Genomic DNA, 18,615 nt, shown 5'->3' with positions numbered 1-18,615 from the left:
TGGCCTTTGCAGAGCAGGGTGCATCCCGATCAGCCTGAGTGCTCCTTACCTACGCAGCGGCACTCGGTAGCCAATGACGCCGTCGCAGAAGAGTCAGAGATGACAACCCTGGTAGAACCCGCTTTTACTTGCCCTTTATACGATGTACATATGCCGGGTTTGGCGGTGTGGGTTAACGGCAACGAGGATTTTTATATGAGGCTCCGCAAACTGTTCTCCGCGAAGATTTCTACCGCAGCAACCCTTCCGTTGTGTTCCTTCTTGCCTGCCTTATATGGACAGGTACCGAGCATTGAGGCGCCCAAGCGAGCCTCGGCGACCACGGGTGATCGAGTCGTCCATGAACGTTGAACCTGCAGTCGTTCATCTACTACAACCTGGAAAGCTTGAGGTTTGCCCTTCAATCCGACGAACCCCCCAGAATCAAAAGAGGCCCTCAATCAACTCAGCCCCTGCAGCACCATATGTCTCCGGGCAAGGTTCGGTTTGTTGCGCCCACTGTGCCTATCGATCTCGCGCGTGGGGGCTGCTCATGAGAGTATCTGCTAAGTATACGACTTGATAAGCTCTATCACATGTTGCTCTTGTAAAGCGTTATGCCCGCTCACCCGTCTTCCTTGGTCGGACCTTCAAACCCATGCCCAGTGCGAATACAAGCCACATCGTGCTCTATGATAGGCACCGTTTTACACCTCCTATCAAGCGAACCGTTCGCTCGCACATGGCTACACTCTGTCAGAAGAGGATATCCTTGTAGTTACACGCTAAAAACAATGAATGCGGTACGTCCACCAGCCAACCGCACACAGATTGAGAGCTGACCCAGGGAGTCCGCCAGACAAGCTACGCTCATGAGGTGCGATAAGCGTCAGAGCTAGGCGCATGCGAAATGAACTTGTGTGCGTGGGTAAGTTCCCAAAAGACATATCTCCTCAAAGCATTCAATAGGACCATCCAGCCTGAATTGAAGGCGGTAGAGTTTGAACCTTGATCCCATCGCACTGTCTTGCTCGTGGCATATAGCTGGTGGGGCTGCCACATGACCTGATACTATGTCAAACCATGGGAGTAGCTAAGTACCACCGACCACAGTACATGCAGTGGCAATTGATCCTTACCGCAGCGTCTTGGTGTAGACCAACAGGAAGACTCGATCTTCGCTTTCATATGGGCCGCGATTCCCTGATTTTGACGATGCGAAACTCCTTACAGCAGGCATCCCTGATCGTTCGGATTGCGACGAAGACCACATGGACAGATGGGCGATGCTCCGCGGCGTGAACATCTGCGTCACCTCCCGCGAAGCCCAGCCGCCACGGCTTCAGTCTATGGAAGCGATGCACCGTGGCAGAGAAGTTCCTCACACTCGCTCCTCATGCAGTATGGCCGTCAGGGGTGCTTCTCGATGTTCATACACTGACTGATCGTTTCATCTCACAGGCAGGCTTCGTTTGTGGGCGCTGATGAGAGCAATGGGCCTGTCGGGATAGGGGTCATGAACTCTCCACGGGCGATGGCGCTATATCAACGTCCTTGAGAGCCTCCAGGGTCCGAACACCCTGCCCGCGCTATGTCTCTAGCTTCCAACACGACCGCGACGAGTGCTGCTAGTGTTGGCTCTCCGCCGTTGTTGCCGGCGGTCCCGGCCTTGGATAACACGTTCGGGGCCGTCCTGATAGGCACCTGTATCGGCCTGATGTCAGTTCTGCCGTTGTCCATTACATCTCATTCAATGACATGCCTCTTCCTACAGTTTTTACGGGCTCACCGCTCACCAGACATACCGATACTTCCGCCTATACCCGAACGATGTGTCGATCCTCAAAGTCTTGGTACGTATGGCGACGTCTATATCCGAAAGCACATCTGGTCCCTTACATTCTCCCTCACAGGTTACGGTATTGATGTACCGTATCCTGCGCCTCTGGGACGATTTTGCCGCACCCGCTCACACGGTTTCCATACAGGTCTTTGGAGACTTTTCACACTACACTATGCATCCACATGTGGTACGAGTCACAATCTCTCTTGCTACACGCATCACTAAAGTGATTTGGCACAGCTACTACTATCTCACTACGAACTACTTCAACCCCGCCTCGCTTCTCAGCGGTGTATGGTCCCTCCGGGTGAGCACCATTGTGTTTTGCCTCGTTTTTCAGCTGAATTGATCCGTCGCCAATAAGCTCATTCCTGTGGTGACGGTAATGCTCGAACTACCCGAGCGAAGACCGGTGGCCAAAGCTAATACTTGATCTCAGGGAACGGTGATATTCGTTTGCCACAGGTGAGATATCTACTACCAATTATGGGGAGCATCTTAGCGATCAACTCAGTTCATCACCTAGTTTCTACGCACGTCGTGTCTACCTCAGTACGTACTAGGACAGATTTTTACCGATTTTATCTGGTTGACCAGGTATCAGTCGGCGGCCTCTACAGGCCCCTTGTGGCTATCGTAGTACGTATGAATTACACCGAGCCGGTCTTTTGCGAATCGTTCTCTAACCCTTCCGCAGATTTTGCTGATGTTCGGCGAGCTTAGTGAGTATACTCTATCATCATGACATATGCGCCAACAGCAAATGCTGATATTCACGCAGGCTTCGTCGTCGGTGAGTGTTTGAAAGTCAATCATGTTACTCCGGCTACAACATACTCACGATTTAGACAGCGTCAACGACAGAGGCGTACGTTTACCTGTCAAAGATCACCGTTCCGCTATCAAACTGACCTCGGCTGTCAGATTTTTGCAGCCCTCATTTGCCAGTTGGGAGCATTTCACAGTGCGTACAGCTACGGTGGCTTCACGAGACACACAGTTGACGTATATTATCAGTGGCTCATATCCGCTGGTTTCGGCTGCGCCGTCGGGGCAGACGCTGTTCTGACGTCTGCGCTGACATTCGTCTTGCACCGCAGTCGGACGGGTTTCAAGAGGTATGTCCTATTGTGATCCGCTGAATTCACGTCTAACGAAATAAACGTGCAGTACGGACTCCATGATTGATGTTCTCATCGTCTACACTATCAACACCGGTACGTACGCCTTAGCAAATGCTCTTGGTTTGAGGCGATTCGTTCTGATGCGCTTTGGAACCAGGACTGTTGACCGGGTAATGTCGCAACGACTCTTTCGATATACTGAATTTCATTAACTTGGTCGCTCGCCCTGGCAGACTCTTCAGCGTGCTATCTTTGGTTTTCGTGCGTGCACTCATAACCGACGACTGGGAGTTCCTCGATCTGACTTACTTTTCGATCAGGCGGTCGTCTTCCCGAACAACCTGATTTATGTCGCCCTCAACATGGTTTCGACGAGATGTGAGTATGCTCCGTCAACTCACCCCACCTCCCAGACTTACGGGAAATCTCAGCTTACGCAAACTCCGTCCTTGCCGTGTAAGCCCTGGACCACATTTGACTCGGGCGTCCGACTTATGCTGACATTCACGCCTCCATTGTAGGCTGAACTCGAGGCGCTCGCTGGTGGAACGTCGATTCGCCGAACTCGAAGCCGGCACCTTCGGTATGAGCGCGCTCGACTCCGGCGACACGCGACCGAAGGTCCCAGAGCGTGAGGATGTCATACAGGTAGCCCTGTCCTGCCTGTTTAACCTCTTTACCACGCTCAATGTATACTTCCTACACGCCAGTTGCCGCCGCGAGTACGGTCCACGGTTATCGACATCAAGGTTCAGGCCGATCACGTCCAGCGTGCGGACAGCACGGAAACGCTCAGTGTCGTGGAAGTCAAGAAATCCCACTGATTCCGCTCTGAGGTACCCATTTGGCGCATTATGGGATCCATGTATTTCTATTCCTGTAGCGGCGGTTGGCGTCCGGGCCCGGAACCTATGGCTTGTATTTATTCACTGATTGAGGGCATTTGTTGACTAGTATGTCGTACGGACGGATCTGGGCGGTACTAATTGTACTTTGTATAACCTTCAACATTTCAATAGGCCGTGTTTGGGTTGTGCGCATTTGAGCGCATATCTGTTGACCCTGTGCACACGTCGCGGCTCTCTTCCGGTTAATCCGTATCCCGTATTATATCCGCCATATGTGTACAACATGCCAGTAGTACAGAAAGCAAATGTCTCATATAATCACATATGCGCAACGCTGTCCTCACGCAAGAGAGCCGCCCTTGAGGTTCTCAAGATTCAAATCGGTCTACAGTAGATGAAGTCAGATATGTACGTGGATGATAGTAGAAGTCACTCACCTGGGATGCAAGTTCCCGATCGTCGAGAATGTCGGTTTGCTGGAAAACCTCAACCTGTCAATGAGGGCACTGAGCATGGGCTGTGGAAGGAGCTCTTGTACGTAGACGTGACGTACCACGGGTACACGTGGTGTCGCGACGCGGTAGCCGCTGCTGGACGCGGACGAGTACGTGTTGCCCCGGCTGCCCTTGCTGCGCATATGCGCGCGCGCGTTGAGTGACCCCAGGAGGGAGTTGGCGTAGACTGGAACGCGCTTCTTAGTTACTATACGGGGATGCGAAATTTGCAGACGCACGCTTCGTCTGGATCATCACGAGCCCGAGGAAGACGAGACTGCTCTTCTTGACAGCAAACTGGGGCTTAAGGTTAGCGCTTCGGGGCTCCTTGCGCCGGTTGAGGGGACGTGAGGTACGCACGAGGATGACACAGAGGAGCGATGCGGTCCTGCATGGAAGGAGCTAAGCTGTGGACGGGCGTAGAGAGGGCCGGACGGGTGCAAAAACGTACCCCGTGATCGCGCCGGTGTTGACGGCGTAGAGCAGGATCTGGTTTATCATGCTATTAGACTCCCTGTTCGAAGCGCAGTGAGTAAGTGAAAGGATGCGGGACTAGAGCGGTGAGACGCACTTGTGCCATGTATGGCGCCCGCGCTTGAGGTAGTAAGAGAGCGTGACAGCGACGAGCATGTCGACCAATGCAGCAGAGCCGAGGCCACCGCTGATCGTAATCTACAGCCACGCTCTGTCAAAATGGTGTCAAAATATAATAGCGGGATTGTCATACGAGTGACGAGTTGGTGTGGCGGAATGTGAGCCAATCTGGGTATACATAGGACAGAACGGCGGATGCTGCGAAAGGGCTACGTTCAATACGAGACGAGTGTCTGGAGACCGAGTTGACCGTACCTATACCGAAGGCTGTTGCACAAGGTGTCATGTCCTGTTATCTTCGCCGACACGGAGACCTTGCTATATGACTTACCGACTCGGAGGAGCGCGAAGGACCCCTGCGACTTCTTCAGTATCGACAAACCCGAGGTGCCCGCAGTCGACTTACGATGATAACGGTCCACACGAGAGACTTCCCACTAACTGTTGCAACCGGTTGAAGCGTCGATACGAAACTCTATAGACGGGTGCGCTCACCTATCCAAACACGCCAAGTATAGTATCTTCCGACATATGTCAGCCCGAATCGTCGCAAATGAGGCGGAGACGATCGCGTACCCTTGCACACACAGCGCGACTCCCGCCTGTCAAAGAGGATAAGCCCAAGTCGGCGGAAGCCAGTGCGACAGGAGCGGACTTACACTGCACACCACTGTGATCTGCGCATGAGAAAAATGGGGTATATGAGCTTCGCGAGCACGCTGCACTCGCTGCGTTCTGTACTCACGCCGATGCCCCTGCACCGCCACGCGAGGCAAGGATGTCAGCTCGAGGGCCGCAGGGCGGGATTCGCGTGATGCGGGATCGACGCGTCGTAACGGCGACGCACCAGTTGATGTTCAGGAAGTTGGCGTAGTCCCCAAAGCCCGCGATGATGTACGCGTAGATGAACTGCATGCAGAAGCCGGTATGGACGGACTCGAGGATCCTGCCGGGGTGGTGTGTGAATGGAAGCGGGGGCGCTCGCTTCGCGGACGGGCTCACCACACGGTCGCGACCTGCGGGACCGGTACGGACGGGCGCGTGAGTTTTGCGGGATAAGCGAGGGCGTGGGGCTTACGAGAGTCTTGAGCGAGGGCCTGTCGTCGGTGTACTTTTGGAAGTACATGAAGGTTTGCAGGGTGGTGATCCCGTACAGGCTGCCGGTGCGTCAGTGTCGGAGCGGACCTCGAGGTTACGGGATTTACGTACATAAAGGCGAAGCAGAGCTCGATCAGGAGCCCTCCAATGACCGGTTCAGCGGGGTTGACCATGGTCGCTCACTCGGATCGCGGCGGGGAAGGGGTGCACGGTCGAGGGGGAGCTGCGGGCGAGCGGGCGAGGAAGGGATCTGCAGTGGGGAAGGCATGCGGTTTTATAGGCCCAGGTGGGGCAGAAGGCTGGTTGAAAGCGCGTGGGCGTCAGTAAGTAGCCGGAAATTTGCAAGCTCTGGCTTAAGCTTCTTCTCTTCAACAAGGCGGCGCCTTGTTGGGCGAGATGCGTGCAGCCTGGATTCGGAGTGGGAAACTCTTAAGATGACGGAGCGCCGACCGCCGTGGGGCTTTGCGCGGGCGAGATCGCGCGTGCAGTGAAACCATGGCCTCGGAGCCAGCTGACCCGAACCGTATGTCGTGAACTTGGCGGAAAGCTTGGGAGAAGTACTTGTCGGGTGCAGCGGGTCTGCATGCACCGGAAGTAGATGCCTAGTATGGCTTGAAGAGAGACGGGGAAGAGCCCGGCCGTGTCGCGGGACCGACAGCCTGCTATGGAGGCATGCCATGGGAGAAAATGAGGGCGGAGGGTACCGGTGTCGGTGGCAATACTCGGATGCTCTGTCCAGAATCCGCGCCCGCACAAGCGCCGTCCTCGTTAAGGCCGTCTGCTCCACTGGAGTGCTGCTCTGCAGCCCAGCAGATTGGAATGTGTGCAGATAATGAGGGCCAGACGACGTGGGCTGGAACCTGATCCGAGCATCGAGCAATTTAGTGCGTCCCTCATCAAAAGAGCATGACACACCTGATAGAACTGCACTCTTCTTGAGAGGATTTGCAGCCCTCACTGATAGATGCGACCACATACATATCGAGCTGGTATACATGAACATATACTGCGGCGCGAAACTCACGACATCGCGAATATACAGCAACAATCCATCAATGGCAGAATGCAAGCTTGCAGGGACATATTCAAGATGCGATCGCAGCGGATCGTCAACTCTCGTCGACGTCACGCTGCAGCTCGGGGTCCAGGTACTTCATCCTACCGCGACCCTTGAACCGCACCCCGCCGCTGTCCTTGGCACGGTGCTCCTCTTCCTCCTTGAGCCGACGCGCGATACGTTCGAGCTCTCGCTTCTTCGCCGCCTCGATACGCTCGTTCTCCTCGCGCTCCAAACGTGCATCGTATTGCGACTCAGTTTCGCTTACGGGCTCGGCAGGATGGGACGGGGAATGCGAACGGCCGCGCGAGGGCGAGGTTGCCTCGGGGCGCGCCTTCTTGTCTTTCTTGCTCTTGTGCTTCTTCTCTTTCTTCTCCTTCTTGCTCTTCTTGTGGGATTTGTGCCGCTTGCGTTCCTGGCCGGCAGAGTCGACGGAAGGGGAGCGTGAGCCAGAGAGAGGTATGCGGGAGCGCGACCGTGAGCGGTCGGGAGTTAATGAACGATGACGCCGCTTCTTGCGGTGTTGGCGTGCCTCGTCCGTGTCAGACTCTCCCGCGCTCTCGGACGCGGATTGGGCTGTGGTAGGTTCATTGTTAGGATACAGCGTTCATATAACGGTGTTAGAGAACGAGACGTACGTTCTGGCTTTTTAGGCTGAGCTGGTGCACGCAGCATAAGTTCACCACAGTTGGAGATGACGACAGGTGCGCGAGGTCGGTCCTTCTCATCCGTGGGTACCTGCACAATACGCTCGACGATCTCGTACCCACGGATGACACGGCCGAAAACTACGTGTTTGCCTATAGAGGGTGTTGGCACTTGAAAAGAGTATGGAGCAGCGGAAGTGCGTACCGTTCAAGTGCGGCGTATCTTTGAGCGTGACGAAGAACTGCGAGTTGTTGGTGTTCGGGCCTTTGTTGGCCATACACAGAAGGCTGAAAGTCGCGTGAGTTGTGAGGTATGGGGAGGGGACGGGATTCAGGCACCAACCCTTCAGAATCAAGAGGTCTTGATAGGTCCTCGTCGGGGAAGGGGCCTCCGTAGATAGATTCGCCGCCCGTGCCGTTACGTTTCGTGAAGTCTTCGCGTGGGAACAAGCACATGTTTGCATGGTGTTTTTGCGAAGATGAAGAACGTAGGAAAGAGACTTACCTCCGCCCTGAATCATGAACCCTGGAATCGAACGGTGTATGATGCTGTTCTTGTAGTACAGTGGGCGCTCAGAGAGCAGAGCCAGTCCCTTCTCGCCGGTGCATAGTGCACGAAAGCTGTTCAAAAGCCAACCAAAGTCCGTTATGGCAAGCCAAGATGAATTGGGGAGGGAGATGACGAACTTTTCGCTGGTCTTGGGTGCAGTGTCGTTGAACAATTCGAATATGATCCTGTTACGCTGTGTTCAGAGGCCGAGGGCATATTAAAAGAGGATATAATGACAGGCGCACCTTCCCGCAGGCTGATTGTCGATAGAAATGTCGAAGAACACGCGAGGACGAACCATCGTGAACGGCGTATGAACTCGACTGGTGGGATGAGGAAGAGACTCGAGACGCGAACGCGCGCCACGCCCTAACTAGCGCCCATTTCTCGCAAAGCATGCATTCGGCCCGGGCTCGGCAGGGCGGTCCGGGGAAGCTACCGGCAACTTGTTTGTGGACCGGACGGAGACTGGACGGAGGCATTCCTGCTGCTTTGCTCTCGTTGCGCTCTCCCTGGACACTGTGCACCGACAGGGATCGGAGGCGCAGCGGGTACTTGGGCCAAGGCAGCAGGACGCGCCATGATAGCACAGATGAGTAATATGACCAACGGAAAGCGCGCAGCACGCGGCGAAGGACATGAAAGATGGATGCCGATCCGGTAAGGATGGCTGCCGCGGTAACGGATGAGGACGACGGACCTCATGAGTCCGTCGCCAGGTTCTTTCCCGTCGTTCTCCTTCTCTCCCGCCCCTTGTCCCCCTTCCCCTTCCTCCGCCCGCCCTTCCTTCTCCCCGGTGGCTTTAGTCCCTTAGTCTCCGTCCCCGGAGCGCGTGCATCTATCGGTATCCATCTCATGCTCTCTGGATCGATATAACTCGCCTCTCTGCCGCCGCCCTGTCTTTTCTCGTCCTCCGGTGTTCTCTGGCTTCCCTACTTCCTTCTCTCTCTTGTTTGTGCCGTCCCTTCCAGTTGCAGCGCTGTCGTCTTCGAACAAGTGGAACATCATGGCCAGGCCCGGGCGCTCCATAACCCGCAAGTCCGGCAGCAATCAGAGATATAGCACCGTGGTCCTCGGTGGTCAGTTCCTTCCATGCCTAGATGGTGCTTTCAATCATAGCAATACCAACCTGGCTCTGCAACAGCTGGTGGCGTTGGAAAGTCCGCGCTCGTCATGCGGTACGGAAAGAACACCTTCCTGGACCAGTACGACCCCACAATCGAAGGTCCGTCTGTCTTGCACGCCTGATCAAGCGCACCCCCAACTAATGTTTCGACTGTACAGAGGAGTACGAGGTCACCGTTGAGTACGAAGGGAAGCGTAGCTATGTGAGTCGCGGTCGTCCAAACGCGCGTGTGCCACAGCGTGACGGTGTGCGCCGTCGTGCAAAGCTCCAAATTCTCGACACCGCGGGGGTCGAACAGTTCACGGGCATTAATGAGACTTGCATTGAGGTGAGCCTCTCCCTGCGATCCCGAGGCCGCTGCAGTAAGAACTGATCATTTGTTTCAGAACGGACAGGGATTCGTGCTTGTCTTCAGGTACGGTGGCTGAGAACGACCGTGTGGCCCACATCTAATGATGGGCGCGCGTTATGCCACAGCTTGACTCAAGAAGCCTCCTTGAAGGATGTGGATCATATCCGACAACAAATCTACCGCATAAAGGGCGGGGAGCAGGTGACCGCGGTCGCTTCCTACATGCCGTAGCAACATTGACGTTATTCTGTGGTAGGATATTCCCATCGTAGTAGTGGGGACCAAGATGGACCTTGTGAGTTCATGTCCTCGTTGTCATTACGTACTCTACCTATCATCCACCTCCGCAGACCGGCGAGCGCGAGGTCTCTAGCGAGACCATGCAGGAACTCGCGGTGAAGTGGGGTCTGCCCTTCTACGAGACGTCAGCGAAGAAGGGCTGGCACGTCAACGAGGTGTTCAATCACCTCCTGTCCCGCATGCGCAAGCGGTACCCCAACGGCGTTCCGAAGAGCAAGAAGCGGCGAAGGGACCAGTGCCTCATCATGTAGGACGTCCCTTCGCCCTCCCGAGTCTCGCTCCGCCGTTTCCCTTCGGCCTTGGACCTTTTGCAGCATTTCGCGTCGGCCTTGCCGTCGCTGACGACTTGCGGCGGCTTGAGCGCGCGGACCCGTCCGTTCTCATGGTACCCGCCCGTATAATTTTCGCATACTTTACGTTTTACGTCCCGACCCACAGCCGCTCCTTACCGCACTCACGCCCTTGTTTACATATACTCACGCCAGGCTAATACCCGCTCTCAATCGACGCTCTGCTTTCGCGCTACTCGCAGCATTTGGCTTAGTTACAGATACCACACTCACTGTTTAGTAGCACACGATAATTGTCCGACCTTCCCTTGGTAGTAGCAGCCCTGTTTCCTTAGCAGACTCTCCCCCACGCACCTTAACCAACCCTCACAGTAGGGCTCTGCCCTCGAGAGCTAATGTTAATATAAAACGAAGATTCAGAACAAAACGTTTTTTCATATGCGTCAATATTCTGAGTGGGCGTGGCAGGAGAATTGTCCGCCGGCCGGAGGAACGGGCCAATGAGAGCGTGGGGAGGGCAGCGGGCACTTACGTAAGCTGCCCACTTGCATTTTGCGGTGCGTAAGCGCCTGTCCCCCGTCTCTTTCTCTCTTCCCCTCACCTCCGGCGTCCCCCTCTCGCCCTATAGACCTTTTTTCCTTCCTCACCCGTTCTTTCACTCTTTGTTAAAATGGTGCGTCTACACTTCACGTGCATTCCGCACCCGGCCACATGGCTTACATGCTCTTTTCTGCAGAGTTACGGCGGTAGCTACGGCGGCGGCGGTGGTGGTTACGGCGGCGGTGGCGGCTACGGCGGTGGTGGCAGCTACGGCGGCGGTGGAGGTGGAGGCTTCGGTGGAGGTGGCGGCGGTGGATGGGGCGGAGGAGGCGGAGGCGACCGCATGAGCAACCTCGGCGGTGGCCTTCACACCGTCGACTGGAGCTCGCAAAAGCTCGCCCACTTCGAAAAGAACTTCTACGTCGAGGACAAGCGTGTCTCTTCGCGCAGCGATCGCGAGATCGAGGAGTTCCGCCGCCTGAAGGAGATGAAGGTCCAGGGTCGCGACATCCCCCGTCCCGTCACCTCGTTCGAGGAGATTGGGTTCCCCGACTACATCATGAGCACTATCCGCGCTCAGGGCTTCCCCTCGCCTACCCCCATCCAGTGCCAGGCCTGGCCCATGGCGCTCACCGGTCGTGACGTCGTCGCCATCGCCCAGACTGGTTCGGGAAAGACTATTTCATTCGCACTCCCCGCCATGTTGCATATCAATGCGTAAGTGCATACTCTGAGACATCCTTGTAGTCTGATTGCTCATTTTGACTATTTTAGGCAACCACTCCTGGCTCCTGGTGATGGTCCTATCGCTCTTATCCTTGCTCCTACGCGTGAGCTGGCCGTTCAGATCCAGCAGGAGTGCACGAAGTTTGGGTACGCCCTCGCTACGTAGCTGCAGATTTCCAGATTCTGACTTCCTTGCCACAGTTCCAACTCCCGCATTCGTAACACCGCCATCTACGGTGGTGCCCCCAAGGGCCCCCAGATCCGTGATCTCCAGCGTGGTGTTGAGATCGTCATCGCGACCCCCGGTCGCCTGATTGACATGCTTGAGTCTGGCAAAACCAACCTGCGCCGTATCACCTACCTCGTCATGGACGAGGCCGATCGTATGCTGGACATGGGTTTCGAGCCCCAGATCCGGAAGATTGTCAGCCAGATCCGCCCCGACAGGCAAACGTTGATGTTCAGCGCCACCTGGCCCAAGGACGTCCAGAAGCTGGCTAACGTGCGTAGTTTCGATCCTCTCTCGTAGCCGTCTGGAGACTTACTGTGGCTGCATACAGGACTTCTTGAAGGACTTCATCCAGGTCAACATTGGGTCCATGGAGCTCACCGCGAACCACAGCATCACCCAGATCGTCGAAGTCGTCAGCGACTTCGAGAAGCGTGCCAAGCTCATTAAGCATCTCGACCAGATCAGCCAGGAGAACGCGAAGGTGCTCATCTTCGTTGGTACCAAGCGTGTTGCAGACGACATCACCAAGTACCTCCGTCAAGATGGGTGGCCAGCGTTGGCCATCCACGGAGACAAGGAGCAGTAAGTCCTTGCGCTGTCGTTTGTTTTTAGACTTCAATCTAATCATTTTTGCAGGCGTGAGCGTGATTGGGTCTTGGGCGAGTTCAAGGCGGGACGTTCGCCCATCTTGATTGCTACTGACGTAGCATCACGTGGACTTGGTACGTTCTCATTCTCTGACAAGCGCTGCGACCGTACGTTGCAGTGGGACGATCGGCGTTCGCATCGTTGCGAGTGCTGTTGTCAACTGCGTCGGCGATGACGTCCACCGAGATGTTCGTATAGGTCATGGGTACGTCGACAGGGCAAGACAGGCGAAGACATCAAGAGCGCGCACACAGAGACACGGCGAACTCCCTCCTGATCATTGCACAGCTCCCTCTGACGCATCACCTTAACCCGGCCGTGCGCACCTTGTCGGGGTGCGTTGCGGCACACGCGGGTGACTATAGCATGAACAGTCCACATTGTTCCTGGTATGGTATGGTAGCGGTTATGGACGAGGGCTGCGGAACCTGGGACTCAAGCGTTCGCTATCTGGTCGACATCGGACTCTGCGCGCACAAGACTTGCCTGTCTCTAGCTCGGACGGTTTCTACCTGAATCTCCCACCCTTTCTCTTTTCTTCTGGGTGGTGAGGCGACCTTTTGCGGACAGATGAGGTCGGCTGAGCTCGACCCTTCGTTGTTGTGGTGGTCGCGCTCGCGTCGTAGATCGCGTCGGGGCGCTTGCGGTCTCTGTTGCGTGGGTTGTGTTATTGACCGTGTCTTTGCTCTCCCTTCTATGTTGCGATCGATGCATCGGCGGACGCTTGTCTTGCGCTTGATCGTGCGTGCTCTCTTGCGGATCTTTACTCGCTTGTTGGGCTGCTCGTCTTGCCGCGCACAGACGTGAAGGACGTCCGTTATGTCATTGTGAGTACATCACTTAGTCTTCCTCGGTGCGTACATGCTCACTCATTGATGTCTAGAACTACGATTTCCCCAACAACTGCGAAGACTACATCCATCGTATCGGTCGTACAGGGGTAAGCTTTGTTGACCAATGATCGTATCGCCATCAACTGACACCTCCTTCGTACAGCGTGCCGGCACTACGGGAACGTCGTTCACCTACTTCACCACCGACAACGCCAAGCAGGCGCGTGAGCTCATCGGCATCTTGAAGGAGGCGAAGGCTGTTGTGCCTCCTCAGCTCGAAGAGATGTCCATGTACGGTGGTGGCGGCGGCGGACGCGGTACGTCGACTTTTTCATGCAGTACGGGCCAGTGAACTGACAGTCACCATAGGTCGTTACGGAGGTGGCGGTCGTGGTCGTGGTGGAGGTGGAGGTGGTGGTCGCTACGGCGGTGGTGGAGGCGGCGGCGGAGGCTATGGCGGAGGAGGAGACAGCGGCTACGGCTCACGCGGCGACCGCTGGTGAGGTCTGCTCCGCCCCGCCCTGCTCTCTCGCCTCTCTGCTTGCTCCCTTTCTCTTCTCCATCCAGTGGGAGCGCCTGTAGCTGCCCCCTCATGTTCATGTGTTCACGCCGCCTCGTTCATGCACGTCGGACTGCTCCCGGTATAGAGCCTGATATCCGATGAGGTGTCAGTAGTAATATGTTGTCTATCGCATGCATTCCTTTAGAGTTGCAGCTTGTAATTGCATGAGAACGTGATCCCCAGATGACATGATTCTTGCGTGTGCGGAGTAGCAGAGCGTCTTACTAACCCAGCCCACGCTTAAATCCGTCGTGCGGCTCCGCGGTCGTGCATATATGAACCCGCTCGCAGTTTGGTAGCACGCATATCCGCAATCCCGTCATGGCGGTAAGCTTGGCAGTATTCTGCCGCCGAGGCAAGCATACTGACATCGCCCTGTCGCCAATCGTGCCATGGTCAGTCCGCAATCTCGAAACAGACACTGACCATCGCAGGCATCGTCCTCAACGTCTTCTCGCAGCCGGACGCGGCGACGCCCGCCGACCCCGTCGCCGTGCTCTTCCTCCTGCACGGCCGGCTCAGCAAGGCAGAGGACGTCGAGCCCGTCGCGCGCATGATCCTCGACGATGTGCATGCGCGCCGGGCGGCGGCGCCCGCGGGGCAGAAGGCGGACGATCTGATCGTGGTGACCTTTGTATGTGCTGATTCTCGGTCGGCCTGGGGGAGATGTGTAGCTGATGTGAGGGAGACGGGTGTAGGACCAGAGGAACCATGGGACAAGGCTCGTGGACGGCCTGGCAAACTGGCACTGGGAGAGCGACCCGAAGGCGGAGAAGAATAACGTGCGCCATGCGTAAGTATCCTATCCCATTTACATGTGGGTACGCGGTGCTCATTGATACACGCTATATGTTAGGATCGACATGTATGCGATACAGAGTACGTCCACTGTAAAGGGGCGGAGGGACACCGCCACTGACTGACTGCTGGATGCACAGCGGGGACGGCGCAGGACGTGTCGTTCCTGATCGACTTCCTGCCGGCGTATCTCTTCCCGCACGACGAGCGCACGGTGTCGCAGTGGCTCGTGTCGGGCATCAGTCTCGGCGGGCATGCGTCCTGGATCACACTCCGGAACGGTGCGCACCCATCCTGCCTGTGCTTTGTGCGTACGATCCCTAGGCTCATGGGGGATCGCTGCGCGTAGAACCGCGGGTGAAGCTCGGGATCCCGATCATAGGCTGCCCGGACTTCCTCACTCTCATGTCCGCCCGCGCGCTCGAGAACGGGCTCGCAGTCGCCCCACCGTACTTCCCCGCGTCGCTGCTCGCGTACGTGCGCGCGCACGACCCCGCGGCCGCGCCGCACACCGTGGACGCGGCGGGAAAGCCGTTCAAGGGGAAGAAGGTGCTCGTGCTGTGCGGGGGCGCGGACACGCTCGTGCCGTGGGCGGCGGGGGAGAAGTTCGTGGGGGAGCTGGATGTGGGTGAGGAAGGGGTGAAGGAGGTGTGGGTGGAGGAGGGGACGGGGCATCGGTGCTCGGAGGGGATGGTTAGTCGTGCGGCGGAGTTTGTGTGGAGGGAGGCGTTGGTGCGGTGAGTGCGGGTGGTAGTGTGAAGAGAATCTGGATGTATATGCTGCCTAGTGTACATGCGCGCGAGATGGTCGTACATGCCTCCCTTCCCCTCTGTCAAAGTATCTACTCTGTATTTGTGCATCAATATTTGTACGATGAATACATCCGCGTACGATCAATACTCACTTGGCCCCAGCTTAAACCACTTCGGGTATTTGCGCTCGCCGCCGTCATCGTCCCCGTCCTTCTTCTTCCCAGATCCGAAGGGGAGGTTCGATCGTATACCAGAGCGGTTGCCTTTGGCGTCCTTCTCGTCCTTTTTGGGGTCGGAGTCGTACACCGGCGGCGCGGGGAAGTCTTCGGCGAGTGCGAGGATGGATGGGTCGAGTGGCGCGGGCACGTCTGTGTCTGTGAGTGCAAACGCAAGCGCGGGAGAGGTGAGAGGTAATTTAAGCACAGGGGAAATCGAGGGGGAAGAAAGGTACGGACGGTTGTAACGTTCGTCGTCGATGAACTTGATGAGTAGCAGTGAGGAGGGTGCGAGGTCAAGTTCGGCGAGGGTGAGGTCACGGACTGCGGGGTCGGAGACCTTGTATTCTCGTTTGGGCGGGGACTGGTCTGGTAGGCGTATGCACGCTCGTTACGCGAGAATGGTGCAGGGTAATGGACAAGGACGTACAGAGTACGAACTTGATGGGCTTCACGTCTTCACGGAGGGAGCCACGGACGAAGACGTATACGGACTTGATCTTGTCTGTCGATGGGAAGGTGCGCTCGAGGACGCTCCGGTCTGCGAACTTTATGCGGATTGTGGTCTGCGGTGCAGCCGGATGCGTAAGCGGTATGTTCTGAGGGGCGGGATGGTATGGACGGACCTGTGGCCAGCGTGCTCTGCGCTTCTTGTCTTCAGCATCACGGAGTGCGGCTGTGCGGAGAGGCGCATTGTGGAGGGCGTCGCGCTTTGCGGTGAGGGAGGCTTGCTGGGCGCGGATGTCTGCGGTGGTCACGTCGAAGTAGTGGTCCGGCAGTTCAGCTGATCGGAGAGGATGCACGCGGTCGTATACAAGGAGTAGTGAGTGGGTCAGCAGAGATCGGGTGTGCGAGGGAGAGGGCAGACAGACATACTGCGGGGTTGCTGGGCGGAGGTGGGGGCGCGGAAGTAGCGGAAGACGGGCTTCTCTGGTGCTGGCGCAGAAGCAGCCTGGGATGCTTGGGATGTTGCAGCGTCGGCCATGGGCGAGAACAGCAGAGCGAGTGCTGGGATCGGTCGAGGTGAGGACGAGGACGAGGACGCGTACCGTCTGCTAGCGCCCGCATGCGCTCGCAATTGACGTAATCGTGATCGAGACTTATAGCATCTCTCTCTCTCTCTCAGCTTCCAAGTCATTCGAATTCAATTGGGTCCGTCTCATCTCTCTACGACATATCGTATACATCGTATTGGATGACTTTCCATAAGCCTCTGCGGCTTTGCGGCCGCCGTAGATACATCAAGCGGAGAGTGAAAGTACCTACGGATTATCAGCCCGTATCCATAAGGAATGTAAACATGATTTAGAAGTCCGCAGACCGAGAAGTTCTTGGAGTACCGGCGCTCGTTGGGCAAAATAGCGCCCAAATGAAGTAGGTCCGCGAAGTCTGCCCTCACACTCGAGGCATAATATACTAAGGAAAACAAACTATGTAGAGATGTTCTACACATGTCCTGCTACCACATTATGAAAAGAAATTGCTTTGCACGACATATTTGGACGAGATATTAGAGTAACGAGTACCAACTAAATAAGCGCCCAAATGCCGTGTGATTATGACTCCATGCACGGTCGCTGCCCGATGCCTCTACTCCTTAACAGGACTCTGCAAGCTCCTTCATTACCTTCCTCACGATGCAATCAGCTCAGTCTAGCTCTGGCGAATCCTCAGGTGAAGAGGAGCTTGATGATGTTGCCATTCTCGCCGCTGCTGTCAGTGCCCTAGGGAGTGAAGAGGCTCGTCTTGAACGCGCCGAAAAGCGACAACCCAGCCGTCGCTACCTCCGTCGTCCTCAATTGTTGCCAAATCCCCGATGCGACACACCTTGGCAGGTGCTTTACGACAGCCAGGATGACCGTGCATTCATTACGACCATGGGCATCGACTGCGGCACGTTCGAATACATTCTGGAGAGCGGTTTCCGCGCACAATGGGAATCGGAGGCGATCCCGCGTCCAGACGCCGACCCTACCGGTGCACCTCGCCTTGGACGCCGTTCTCTCACAGCAGAGGGAGCCCTTGGTCTGATCTATCACTACCTCACATCTGCCATGCCCGACACTGCTCTACAACAAATCTTCGCCCTTGTCCCCTCGACTGTCTCCCGCTACCGGGCATTTGCCATGACTATCCTATGCAACACCCTGCGGAAAATCCCGGAGGCTGCGATCGAGTGGTGGGCTACAGAGGAAGAGTGCCGGCAGGACAGCGATCTCATCTGCGCTCGTCACCCCCTCCTCCAGGACGCCATTGGGTCCATTGACGGGCTCAACCTGTTGACGGCGTCCTCTGATGACACCGACATCGAGAATGCGACATACAACGGGTGGCTACACGGTCACTTTACAAGCTGTGTGTTCACCTTCTCCCCTCAAGGTCGGTTGACTGTTTCTGTCGCTTGCTCCACTTCTAGTACTTATGCTGCTGTACAGGTCTTATCAAAGCGGCAGTTCTCAATGCACCAGGAAGCTGGCACGATGCCAAGATCGCGCGGCCGATTTACGACAAGCTCCGTGACCGGACACCACCAGGGTATTACCTCGTTGCGGACACCGCCTTTCCCCGTGGAACCAACTCTATTGCTGGGCGCATACAAGCACCGCTCAAAGCTGGCCAAACCGTTCCGGCCAACTTGCAAGAACAAGAGGCCGTTCTCGCTCGCAACCGGCAGCTTCTCTCCTTTCGGCAGACAGCAGAGTGGGGGATGCGTCAGCTACGCGCTGGGTTTGGTCGTCTCCGCTTACCGCTTGACATCAACGATCCGGAGGGCCGCTTGGAGCTCCTGGAGGTCTGTGCGCGCTCGTGTAATGTGCGTGCAGTGCGAGTGGGGATAAACGAGATTCGCACAGTGTATATGCGTTACTGGCAGGAAGCGGAGGACAATGATATCTGGACGGACTTTGACAATGTAATCTTCGGAGAGCTACAGCGTAGGGATCGTGTGGCGCGTTTTCACCTTGTTGTTGTTGATGCATAGTTTTCTGTCACAAGCACACAGTTGTAA

The 18,615-nt window shown here is 56.2% G+C and overlaps 8 protein-coding genes across 8 annotated transcripts; 5 read left to right on the top strand and 3 right to left on the bottom strand.

The window, feature by feature from the left end:
* Positions 1 to 1,570: 1,570 nt before the first annotated feature.
* Positions 1,571 to 3,770, top strand: TRAVEDRAFT_48863 (uncharacterized protein; the record flags this gene model as incomplete). Its single annotated transcript, XM_008041182.1, has 19 exons — positions 1,571 to 1,698; positions 1,754 to 1,832; positions 1,893 to 2,129; positions 2,187 to 2,204; positions 2,262 to 2,287; positions 2,349 to 2,374; positions 2,427 to 2,461; positions 2,520 to 2,544; positions 2,604 to 2,615; positions 2,675 to 2,690; positions 2,747 to 2,786; positions 2,840 to 2,940; positions 2,993 to 3,039; positions 3,104 to 3,116; positions 3,180 to 3,207; positions 3,267 to 3,324; positions 3,378 to 3,402; positions 3,468 to 3,594; positions 3,657 to 3,770. The coding sequence occupies 19 exons, from the start codon at positions 1,571 to 1,573 to the stop codon at positions 3,768 to 3,770; spliced, it is 1,155 nt and encodes a 384-aa protein (XP_008039373.1).
* Positions 3,771 to 4,053: 283 nt separating this feature from the next.
* TRAVEDRAFT_72794 (uncharacterized protein) lies at positions 4,054 to 6,214 on the bottom strand. The gene is made up of 18 exons (XM_008041675.1): positions 6,092 to 6,214; positions 5,961 to 6,039; positions 5,885 to 5,898; positions 5,720 to 5,828; positions 5,542 to 5,559; positions 5,459 to 5,484; positions 5,378 to 5,403; positions 5,289 to 5,323; positions 5,214 to 5,238; positions 5,138 to 5,149; positions 5,016 to 5,080; positions 4,860 to 4,960; positions 4,740 to 4,802; positions 4,649 to 4,676; positions 4,528 to 4,585; positions 4,348 to 4,475; positions 4,232 to 4,285; positions 4,054 to 4,179 (listed from the first exon to the last, which is right to left on the bottom strand). Exons 1-18 carry the CDS (start codon positions 6,151 to 6,153, stop codon positions 4,135 to 4,137), a joined length of 948 nt encoding a protein of 315 aa, XP_008039866.1. The 5' UTR covers positions 6,154 to 6,214; the 3' UTR covers positions 4,054 to 4,134.
* Positions 6,215 to 7,089: 875 nt separating this feature from the next.
* On the bottom strand, positions 7,090 to 8,535 carry TRAVEDRAFT_59365 (uncharacterized protein; the record flags this gene model as incomplete). The annotated part of the gene is made up of 7 exons (XM_008041674.1): positions 7,090 to 7,613; positions 7,676 to 7,837; positions 7,890 to 7,972; positions 8,028 to 8,118; positions 8,190 to 8,305; positions 8,372 to 8,419; positions 8,480 to 8,535. 7 exons carry the CDS (start codon positions 8,533 to 8,535, stop codon positions 7,090 to 7,092), a joined length of 1,080 nt encoding a protein of 359 aa, XP_008039865.1.
* Positions 8,536 to 9,020: 485 nt separating this feature from the next.
* TRAVEDRAFT_169839 (ras-domain-containing protein) lies at positions 9,021 to 10,667 on the top strand. The gene is made up of 8 exons (XM_008041673.1): positions 9,021 to 9,313; positions 9,379 to 9,459; positions 9,519 to 9,562; positions 9,626 to 9,688; positions 9,747 to 9,775; positions 9,838 to 9,913; positions 9,969 to 10,007; positions 10,063 to 10,667. Exons 1-8 carry the CDS (start codon positions 9,241 to 9,243, stop codon positions 10,261 to 10,263), a joined length of 606 nt encoding a protein of 201 aa, XP_008039864.1. The 5' UTR covers positions 9,021 to 9,240; the 3' UTR covers positions 10,264 to 10,667.
* A 518-nt stretch (positions 10,668 to 11,185) lies between these two features.
* On the top strand, positions 11,186 to 13,784 carry TRAVEDRAFT_125432 (DEAD-domain-containing protein; the record flags this gene model as incomplete). The annotated part of the gene is made up of 9 exons (XM_008041672.1): positions 11,186 to 11,559; positions 11,617 to 11,715; positions 11,770 to 12,070; positions 12,129 to 12,382; positions 12,437 to 12,522; positions 13,250 to 13,275; positions 13,332 to 13,388; positions 13,445 to 13,598; positions 13,651 to 13,784. The coding sequence occupies 9 exons, from the start codon at positions 11,186 to 11,188 to the stop codon at positions 13,782 to 13,784; spliced, it is 1,485 nt and encodes a 494-aa protein (XP_008039863.1).
* Positions 13,785 to 14,164: 380 nt separating this feature from the next.
* TRAVEDRAFT_48859 (uncharacterized protein) lies at positions 14,165 to 15,382 on the top strand (the record flags this gene model as incomplete). Its single annotated transcript, XM_008041181.1, has 6 exons — positions 14,165 to 14,170; positions 14,244 to 14,477; positions 14,542 to 14,636; positions 14,700 to 14,722; positions 14,782 to 14,922; positions 14,991 to 15,382. 6 exons carry the CDS (start codon positions 14,165 to 14,167, stop codon positions 15,380 to 15,382), a joined length of 891 nt encoding a protein of 296 aa, XP_008039372.1.
* A 152-nt stretch (positions 15,383 to 15,534) lies between these two features.
* TRAVEDRAFT_125046 (uncharacterized protein) lies at positions 15,535 to 16,593 on the bottom strand (the record flags this gene model as incomplete). Its single annotated transcript, XM_008041671.1, has 5 exons — positions 15,535 to 15,767; positions 15,849 to 15,977; positions 16,039 to 16,174; positions 16,235 to 16,392; positions 16,485 to 16,593. The coding sequence occupies 5 exons, from the start codon at positions 16,591 to 16,593 to the stop codon at positions 15,535 to 15,537; spliced, it is 765 nt and encodes a 254-aa protein (XP_008039862.1).
* A 652-nt stretch (positions 16,594 to 17,245) lies between these two features.
* On the top strand, positions 17,246 to 18,588 carry TRAVEDRAFT_125927 (uncharacterized protein; the record flags this gene model as incomplete). The annotated part of the gene is made up of 2 exons (XM_008041670.1): positions 17,246 to 17,987; positions 18,044 to 18,588. 2 exons carry the CDS (start codon positions 17,246 to 17,248, stop codon positions 18,586 to 18,588), a joined length of 1,287 nt encoding a protein of 428 aa, XP_008039861.1.
* Between the last annotated feature and the right edge of the window lie 27 nt (positions 18,589 to 18,615).

Source organism: Trametes versicolor, assembly GCF_000271585.1.
Source record: "Trametes versicolor FP-101664 SS1 unplaced genomic scaffold TRAVEscaffold_7, whole genome shotgun sequence".
NCBI classification, from domain to species: domain Eukaryota; kingdom Fungi; phylum Basidiomycota; class Agaricomycetes; order Polyporales; family Polyporaceae; genus Trametes; species Trametes versicolor.
Note: the sequence above shows the minus strand (reverse complement) of the source record. Positions and strands in the feature narration are given on the sequence as shown.